Source organism: Mus pahari, chromosome 3, assembly GCF_900095145.1.
Source record: "Mus pahari chromosome 3, PAHARI_EIJ_v1.1, whole genome shotgun sequence".
NCBI lineage: Eukaryota > Metazoa > Chordata > Mammalia > Rodentia > Muridae > Mus > Mus pahari.
Window position 1 is genome coordinate 12,199,271 of NC_034592.1, and position 9,810 is coordinate 12,209,080.

The following is a 9,810-nucleotide window of genomic DNA, read 5'->3' on the forward strand; positions in this document are numbered from 1 at the left end:
CACCAGATCCCAGTATAGATGGTCATGAGCCACCATGTGGTTGCTAGCAATTAAACTCAGGACCCCTGGAAGAGTAGCCGGTACTCTTAACCACTCAGCCATCCCTCCAGCCCACACCTACATGTTTTGTGTTGCAAGATCTCATATATCTTACACAGGATGGCCTCTTGACAGGGATGAATATGAAAAATGTGTGGCCCCATCTCTTGCTACTGTCCAGGTTGAAGGAGTGGCCTCGAGGTGCATATGGACCTGCTGTCCTTTGCTCGTCACCTCTGTAGTGGGACAGGTTTGTCTGCTTAAAAAGTTTCTATTCCCCCTTCATCCCCTAGACAGGGTTTCTCTGTGGAGCCTGGCTATCCTGGAACTCACTTTGTAGACCTGGCTGTCTTCAAACTCAGAATCCACTTACCTCTGCCTCCCCAGTGTTTGGATTAAAGACAAGTGCCACCACAGGGTCTCACATTGTATCTCTTGCTGGCCTGGAACTCATTGTGTAGACTAGACTGGCCTGGAACTCCCAGAGGTCCACCTCCCTCTGCAAGCAGGTGCCACCATGCCTGGCTGCATTTGTACAGTTTAACTTGGAATTGTGATAGCTACATCCCAGTAGTCTTCACAGCTGTAAAGACCCCTTAAGCTGTATGCCTCCAAGGAACAGCTGCCAATTACAGTTTGATACTGTTGCCAGATGCAGTGGAGTTTGCTTGTAGTCCCAGCTTCTAAAAGGCAGAACTGGGTCTACTGCTTGAACTTAGGTGTTCAAGGCCAGCTTGAGACACTGTTTAGAGAAAGGGTAGACTCTTACAAATTATCTCTTAATTGCATACTCTTCAAAGAGCTTGTTTAGAATGATTTTGTTGTTGTTGTTTGTTTGTTTGTTTCAGGGGGTGGGGTTTGAGACAGGGTTTCTCTGTGTAGCCCTGGCTGTCCTGGAACTCACTCTGTAGACCAGGCTGGCCTCGAACTCAGAAATCCACCTGCCTCTGCCTTCCAAGTGCTGGAATTAAAGGAGTGCACCACCACTACCTGGCCTGTTTGTTTTTTAAGACAATGTCTAACTATGTAGCTCTAGATATGGAAGCACGTAGACCAGGCTAGCCTTGAATTTATGAAGATGCACCTGCCTCTACTTTCTAAGTGCTGGGATTTGAGGCTGGGTCATCATGATTGGCTTGTTAAGAATGATTTAAGTCTCCTTGTGTATTATTTTTGGCTTTCCCATGGCTAGGCCTTTTTCCACCTATGGCCATGTGAGGCAGTTTCCTGAGGTGCCCAGTGCTCTCTCCTCTGCATTGCTTCTGGACCGCAGGTGACCTTTCCTTAGCTAATTTGAGAAGCATGGATATGAAAGCTTGTCATCTGCTTGTGAATGGACTAGATTTAGATCCAGGCCACTTTAGATGTGGCTTTGGGCAATTACAGGATTTCAAGCTTTACTGTGGCACGCTGTCCGTGTTTCCACCCTGTGTCCACACACCTGATTGCAGGTAGGATTGTAAGGATTTGGTTCATCTATCAACAGGAGACCCAGATTTGGAAAGGCAGCCTAAAAGCGTGGCTCATCCCATTGCCAGCAATCCCTCTCAGGGAGCTGACACCAGGACAAGCTGCAAACACTGATCCCTTGCTTTCCCTAAGAGGTGGCTGCTGGGACAGACTTCTGAAATGGGTGGTTTGTTTCAGGTCCTGTCCTGCTGCTGACCAGTGACAACATCAAACAACGCCTGGGTTCTGCTGCTCTAGACAGGTGTGCTCCTGCCCCGTGTGGTCTCACATGGAGAAATTTAGCCAATCTGAACTTCTTTCTTAGCTGTCCTGGCATGGTCCTAAGATGGACCTCGTTATCCCTGTGCCTTGGTGTCTGCACATGACAGCATGTTCCTTGTCCAGCTGTACTCTCTACTCTGTATATGTCCTTGGGTACCACTAGAGGTCCAGGAGACAACAGGCCTCTCTTTAACATATAGGCAGCTCTGCATCTCACTTTCTCTTAAGCCCCCAACCTCTAGACCTGGCCACAGCCTCTGTTCAACTGCCCAATTCCAAGCCTCCTTTGCTGCTCTGTGGGTGGGATGCTAATGAAGATGAGGAGCCTTAAGACCGGGTGAGAGGCCAGCAATCAGGAGGCAGAGGCAGACCAATCTCTGTAAATTCAAGGCTGCTGTAGCCTACAGAGTGAGTTCCAGGCCAGCAATGCCATGTAGTGAGATACTGTATAAAAAAAAAAAAAAAAAAAGAATAAATTTTGGGGCTGGTGTCTGCTCTGTCAGAGGTCCTGAGTTCAGTTCCCAGCAACCACATGGTAGCTCATGACACCTATAAAGGGATCTGTTGCCACCTTCTGGCCGGCAGGTGTATATGCAGACAGAGCACTCATACATAAATAAATTTTAAAAATTATTTTAAGAAGGTGAGGTGCTGCCCTATGTCTTGTAGCATCCATGAGTACCGGCTCTCCAGTTGGCTGGGGCAGCAGGAGGACATCCACCGGATTGTGCTGTATCAAGCAGACGGCACACTCACACCTTGGACCCAGCGCTGTATCCGGCAGGCTGATTGCATCCTCATTGTGGGCTTGGGTGAGCAAGAGCCGGCAGTAGGTGAGGTGAGTGCTCCGAGGGACTTCCATCTCTCGAACTATAGTCATCTTTCCTTTGGTTGAAATACTACTCAGAAAAGGACCCGCATATCTACCACCCAGTCTTTAGACGCCTTTGCAGTATTCACTCTTAGAGATTATGGAGAAACAGAGGCCTATTTTATATCATTCTGAGATTTATTTTTTGGTGTTTTGGGACAGGGTTTCACTCTGTATTCCTGGCTGTCCTGGAACTCACTATATAGACCAGGCTGGCCTCGAACTCATAAAGATCCCTCTGCATCTGCCACCCAGGCGCTGGGATCAAAGGTGTGTGCCACCTCCACCCAGCATGAAATTTACTGTTCCATCAGTAGGTAGGATTTTGATACAGACCCCCTCCCCCTGTTTGGTCCATTTTGATGGCTGTTGTTTTTCCATTTGTGAGCACTGCACCGTCTGTGTTTGCAGCCTCTGCCGGTTACTTCACAGTACCGAGCCAAGTGCCAGTTGTCTTCAGAGGCTTTCAAGTTGTTGACCCCAGAGGGTTTCTCTGCTCTTACTAGATTTGGCCAAGTGCTGAGCGGCTTGTTTTCAGTTTCCTTTTGTGGATGGCTGCAAGTATGGCCGAAAAGCCCCACGTCCTTCCCACAAATGAAAGCTCTGAGGAGCAGTAAGCCTTCCTTTTGCTCAGGGTTCTTGTCTCCTCTCTGGCCTGCCTGCTCAGCTCGAATTTCAGGCATCTCCTCTGCCTGTCTAATCTTGGAGCAGCCAAATTCATCCCCACTGACACAACCCCCATTGTAGAGGAGCAGGTTTGTAAGGGCAGTTCCCCAAAAGGCGTGTGTCATTTGTAAAGGCTGTAGCACACACTCATGAAGTGAGACACAGGACACACTCCTGTCTCGTACCCCGAGCACCGTCACAGCCGTGCTGGCCACCCAGCATTTACAGTGGAGTGGACCATGTGGTCAGAGTATTAGCAACCCCAAGCTGGGCCATCTTTAGAGCCTAACTACTAACTAGACCAGTCACACACTGTCCTCTCTGGGACCTGTCATCAGGGGATTGTTGAGTGTAGATCTGGGGGAAAGCTCTGTGGTGGTCCTTGGTTCTATAGTGTGCTCAGTGCTCAGGCTTGCCTGAACTTGCTGACCAGGCCCTACTCTCCCGCAGCTGGAGAAGATGTTGGAGAGCACAGCTGTGCGTGCCCAGAAGCAACTAATCTTGCTGCACAAACAGGAGGGTCCAGTGCCTTCCCGCACAGTGGAGTGGCTCAACATGCGAAGTTGGTGTTCTGCCCATTTGCACCTCTGCTGCCCACGCCGTGTCTTCTCTAAGAGGAGCTTGCCCAAGTTGGTAAGGCCTGGTGGGCTGGCTCAGTGGGACTTGGCCCTATCTACATCATCTCTGGCCTTCAGCTATATATTTAAACTGTCTTTCTCCCTCTTTACCCGGCATCAGGGCTTGTGGGTTCTGGTTGGCTTGCCTCTGCTTCTGAACTCTGACTGTGACCTTAACTCTTGTGCTACCTTGCAGATGAAGACGGGCACAACATGGTGGGAGCACAAGCACAGAGGCCATCAAGACCTGGGAAGCCCAGGAATCTGTGCTTGACTTAGGTTCAGGGCCCAAGGCTGAGAGCCTCACATTTAGCCAAAGCCCCAAGAGATCTCATGACCAGGTCCCTACGCTGTCCCTTCAGGGCAGAAGCAGACACAATCCTGAGACACCTCTTCCTTGGGTCAGCTTTAGTTCTTCGGGCCCAGTGTGAAAACTAGGTGGTGCCCACATGCCATAGCCCATTCAACCCTCCAGCTCAATGAACAGCATCCTGTTAGCTGCATCTTTGCTCTTGAGAGTACTGTCTACATACAGGGCCAGTGGAGAGACTCAGGTGGGACATCCTGGGGGGCTCTGTGGTCTTAGGTAGTCTAGAAGCTCCCTCCAGGTTTGTCCTCTGCCAGCACCCACCAGGTGAGCTTGGACCCTTCCGGGCACTTTGGTGCTCATAGGGCTGTGTTCTGGAAAGGATAGGATGTGAGGCAAATCAAGTCATGCGGCGTTTTAGCTGAAGAAATGCACAAACCTCTGTTTTCCTTTGGCTCCTCTCAGGTTGAGATGTACACACGTGTTTTCCAACGACCACCAGACCGTCATTCTGACTTTTCCCGCCTGGCCCGGATGCTGACAGGCAATGCCATTGCCTTGGTGCTTGGAGGGGGTGGAGCCAGGTAAGCCCCCATGCAACTGTGTGCTATGTGCTATGTGTGTGGAAATGACAGTTATTCACCAGCTTTACCATGACTGAGCATGAGGAAGATGGTAGTGTGGTGCCATAGATGAAGAGACCCTTGGACCATGCTAGTATCCCCAGGAAAGAGTCTGCATGGATGGCAAGGGTGTGGTCTGCATGCCTAAATATCTGGGTATATGAACGTTTATAGCCCAGATGTTCTGAATTCCACTGATGCCAGTTTGGTAGAAGAAAATGTGTGTATTGTCCGAGCATCTGTGCTTAGAAGCGTTTGTTTGGTTAGCAATGTGTCTCCTCTTTGAGTATTGTCTGCTCCGGCCCTATGTTGGTTCCCCACTGGGCTCCCATGAAGGTCTTCCCACTTTAATATACTCTCTGTGGAGGAATGACCTGATGTGCTCATGAACTAAAAAAATGGTCTTTACTTCTTTGGGCTCTGGGTTCTTTGTAGGACTTTTAGCCCGTGTAATTCCTGCCCTGAGTTGTCATCTGCTCCTTCTGAGCTGAAAGAGGTGGAGGCCCAGGGTATCCTGGGGAAGATGAAGTGGTGATCCAGATATTCGTGAAGGTGGCATCAGAGTGCACATCTCCAAGAAGAGGGTGCTCTGGAGCTGGCCTCTGTGAGCTGAGTCCTGTCTCTGCTCAGTTTGGTAGTGAAGCGATACACCACTGTATCCTGAAATCCCAGGGAAAGCTGGCGTATCGGAGTGGTGTGACAGCCTCCATTGCCAGCTAGGGAGAGGCCCTGGTCCTTCCTGTGGCTCTGGATAGTAGATGCTTAGAACAGTTAGGTCTAGACCTGGACCTGGTTTGCAGGTCGATGAATTCTTCACTTTGCTCAAGGTGTACTCAACAGCCATATGGTTCTGTGAGATAAAGAAGCAATCATCTGCCTGCCCCTCCCAGAGCCAAGTCTACAAGACTGCCCAGAAGTAACTATGTTCAACCTTCCAACAATGTGCATGTGCTGCTCTCTATGCACACTTGTGGTCTGTGGCTCTGCCTCTGTCGGTCTCTTGCTCTCATCATCCTCATGAGGTCCCAGCACTGCGACAGCCCGTGCTGTGCTGGCAGTGTGCGTGCGGCATTGTGAGGGTGCAGCTTTTTCAAAGATAAATCCTATCCATGGGACCCTGATGTCATTTCCTTCTTAGAAGTTTCTGACTGCTGTGTTTGCTTCAGTTCCATTTCCAGTATTATCAGTGTAGTGGCAAACACCGCCAGAGCAGAGCATTCAAACCCTCTCCATCCAGATCATCTCCTTTTGAGATTTCTAGGGTTGCGCACCCTCCACCCCCCCAGTCCCTCATCTTTAATGATATCTTTCCAGCTGACTGTTGGACCTGAAATTTTTCTTTGCCACCATCCTAACAAGTGCCTTTGTTTTATTCCCTTGTTTAGCTCCATTTTCTACATCTCCTGTCTCCATCTTTGTAGAAATCTCCTGGAGAGGCTGTGTGGGAGGTCACAGTGTTAGCACTGGACCTGTCCACAGGCCTTCCCCTCCGCTCTCAGACTGAGTGAGGGTTTGGCTAGGCATAGAATTCAGAATGAAAATCACCTGTGAGAAATTGTGTCCGAGTTGTGCTGTGTGTGTAGCTTGGGTATTGTCGAGATTACCAGGACTGGTTAGTCAACGCTCCAACTTTCCTTTCTGGAGCCTTAGGGAATTCTTTTAATTTTGTTGTTTGAAAGGATGTGCTAGTGGCTCAGTGCTGCTGCTGCTGGTCTCCCTTGTGATGGAGTCCCCCGAGACCTTTCACATTTGGAAATTGATGTGGTTGAAACTCTAGGAGAAGTTTCGGTTTTAATCATTGTATTTTATGTACATAGGTATTTTATCCGCATGTGCAGCTCATGAGTGTCTCTTGTCTGCAGAGACCTGGGGAGGGCGTCAGATTCTGGAGAACTCTAGTCACAGCGGTGAGCTGACGTGGGGGTGCTGGGAATAAAACCCAAGTCCTCTGGAGGTCCGGTGTGCTCTTAGCCACTGAACATCTCTCTAGTCCCAAAGTGTTCCGTTTTTAAAAAGTGTTTGCGTTTCTCTGTTCTCTTTTTCCAGGGCGTAAGAGTGGTGTCCTAAGAGATGCCTCTGCTTTTCATAGCTTTTTAAACTGTTTTTGTTCTGTTTCCTTAGAGGTTTTTTTTTCAATTGTATCTTTCAACTATAATTTTTCAACTAAAATATTTTAACACTTTCAATTTTACTTTGTTTTGTTTGAGACAAGTTCTCTTTACCTGACCCAGGCTGGCCTGGAGTTTGAGATTGTCCTGCCAGAGCCTCACAAGTTCAGGTGTTAATGTTACCGTCATGTTCCAACTTGGGGACGGCCTTTTCCCCCTATAGCGTTGTCTCTTTCCCAAATGCGACATTACCACCAGCGGCACGTCTTTTATTTATTGCTTTGTTTGCTTGCTCCGATTTTTCCATGTGTGCTCATTGTCTAGGTTTGTCTATCAGTGATGACTGACGTGCATTTGGGTTCTAGGTGGGGGTCCATTATGAGATGCCCTCATCACTGGATTTTTGACAGCCTTCCTTCTGTTTTTGACAGATGTTTGGGCTTTTTGGTTCCAGTTATAAGGAGAAAAATTATAATCATCTTTTTTCTTTTAGTGGATATATGTTTTTCTTTTCTTTGGGACAAATATAGAAGTGGAATTACCTGATCATGGGGTCGTGACCGCTTACACCCCACCCGCCATGTGTGAGAGTTCCCTTTTCCTCTTCTAGTTTACCCTGGATGTTGTCTGGCTTTAGTTTGAAGCCACTCAGGTGGGTGTGGCGTGGTTCTTCCTTTGTCTCAGATTTGTAACTGTGCAGGTGCAGGCTGTTAGTCCAGACTCACTCTGGCTTTTGGCCTATCCCCTCTTTCATTGTCTTTGTTGCAAAGCATCCTTTTGAAGTCTTCCCTGGCTTTTTTTTTTTTTTTTTTAATTCTTCCCAAGAGTCTTTCCAGGTGCATTTATGCAGTGTTGTCCCTCAGTCTCTGGTTCTCTTTCAGTGGCAGCTTTGAATGAAGGCACTAATTTTTACATCTCTCTCTGTCTCTGTCTCTCTGCATCTCTGCCTCTCTGTATGTTTCTGCCTCTGTCTGTCTGTTTCTCTGTGTATGTGCATGTGTGTATGTGTGTCCGTGCATGCATGCGTGTGTGTGTGTGTGTGTGTGTGTGTGTGTCTGCAGTGGTCCCAGAGGACAACCTCAGGTGTCATTTCTCAGGTATCAGGTACCTTGCTTTTCGAGACAAGGTCTTTTAGCATGGAGTTTGCCAAGCAGGCTAGGCTGGGCTCCCCTGGTGCTGCTGCTCCCCAGGCTCCTAGCAGATCAGTAACTATGTAGCTAATACCTTAATACTAGCCATCTGCAGCCATCTTTTGTATCTATATTGACTCTACTTCCAGTAAAGTCTTTTCAATCTTTTTGTAGCTATTCTGTAATACACACACAGAGACACACATATACACACACAAGCATACACACACAGACATACATACACAGACACATATATACACATATGCACACACACATGCACTCACAGAGCTGGGCGGTGGTGGCGCACGCCTTTAATCCCAGCACTCGGGAGGCAGAGGCAGGCGGATTTCTGAGTTCGAGGCCAGCCTGGTCTACCAAGTGAGTTCCAGGACAGCCAGGGCTATACAGAGAAACCCTGTCTCAAACAAAACAAAACAAAACAAAAAAGACTTGTATGAAAGAGCATGAGACAGCTAACTATCAAGGGAAATCAGGACTACTTGATAAATTGCTGCCAATGAGCCCATGGCAGCTTGTGAGTTTATTCTTTATTTAGTAAATTCTCAACATTGAGGAGGAGGAGGATGGTGAATTTGAGGCCAGCACAGGCTATCGTGTCTCAGAAAATGGACAAGAGCAGATATTAGAAAGTGTCAACAGAGCGAGGTGGGCTTTGAAAGAGCAGTCAAGGAAGTCGGATGTCACTGCAACTGTGACATCAGGTCAGCAATATCCATGGTGTGCTGGCACAGTAGAGTTACCTTCTCTCTCTCGGGCTGTGTCTGCTCTGCTGTTTGTTGCACGCATTTGTTGGTTTCGGCATTGCAGTTATGCATTGCATGTCTATAATCTCACCTGACCCTGTGTATAGTTTCCTTTTCTGTGTCCGTTACCAGTCTTGCCTTAATCTCTTCAATTCTTGTTTGTTGTCATTTGTTTGTTTGGAGTTTGGGCTGTTGTTGTTGTTTCTTTTTTTGAGGAAGGGTCTCAGTATTTAACCCTGGCTGGCCTGGAATCCTCTGTGTAGACTAGTCTGGCTTTCAGCTCACAGAGATCCGCCTGCTTCTGCCTCCCAAGTACTAGGATTAAAGGCGTGCGCCACCACGCCCAGATCTCAACCATAGGTTTGGTTTGGTTTGGTCTGGTGTTTTTGTTTTCGTTTTTGAAGGAAACACAGTCTCTCTATTCCTGGAACTTACTATGTAAACCAGGCTGTGGGCTACAGAGAAGGCTCAATGGTCAAAAGCACTGGCAGCTCTTCCAGAGGACCCTGGTTCAATTCCCAGTACCTACATGGACTTGCTTTTTTCTAGGTTTTCTCCTTCCCACTTTTCCTAACCATAGTAAGCTATGAAACCTGTTTATTTTCCCAGATTCTGCTGTTCTGATGGAATCAGCACAGAAAAAGCCACTCTGGCTCCATAGTAAAGTCTGCCTTCCCCTCTCAGCCTTACAGACACTGGGTACCTCCAGAAAGAGGGAGGCTAAATTATATCAAGACTTCTCTCTCGGCCTTCTGTTTCTTTGCCCCACTGTCTGTGGTCATGCAAACTCTGGAATCTGAGGAGAGAAGAGTGGTCAGATGATAGGCCGCGGACTCTCAGGCCTTCCTAGGACACATAGCTCATGGCTGGCCTGGGCCTTCCTAGGACACATAGCTCAGGCTGGCTGGGCCTTCCTAGGGCACATAGCTCAGGGCTGGCCTGGGCCTTCCTAGG

At 48.3% G+C, this 9,810-nt stretch overlaps 1 protein-coding gene across 1 annotated transcript in view; it reads left to right on the plus strand.

Annotated features, from left to right (window-relative positions):
• Positions 1-9,810, plus strand: part of Pnpla7 (patatin like phospholipase domain containing 7) — an 82,422-nt gene that overhangs the window by 65,154 nt on the left and 7,458 nt on the right. The window contains exons 21-24 of the mRNA XM_029536705.1: positions 1,687-1,750; positions 2,440-2,608; positions 3,758-3,940; positions 4,697-4,815. Coding sequence (XP_029392565.1) covers positions 1,687-1,750; positions 2,440-2,608; positions 3,758-3,940; positions 4,697-4,815 — 535 coding nt within the window. The remainder of the gene's footprint in view (positions 1-1,686; positions 1,751-2,439; positions 2,609-3,757; positions 3,941-4,696; positions 4,816-9,810) is intronic.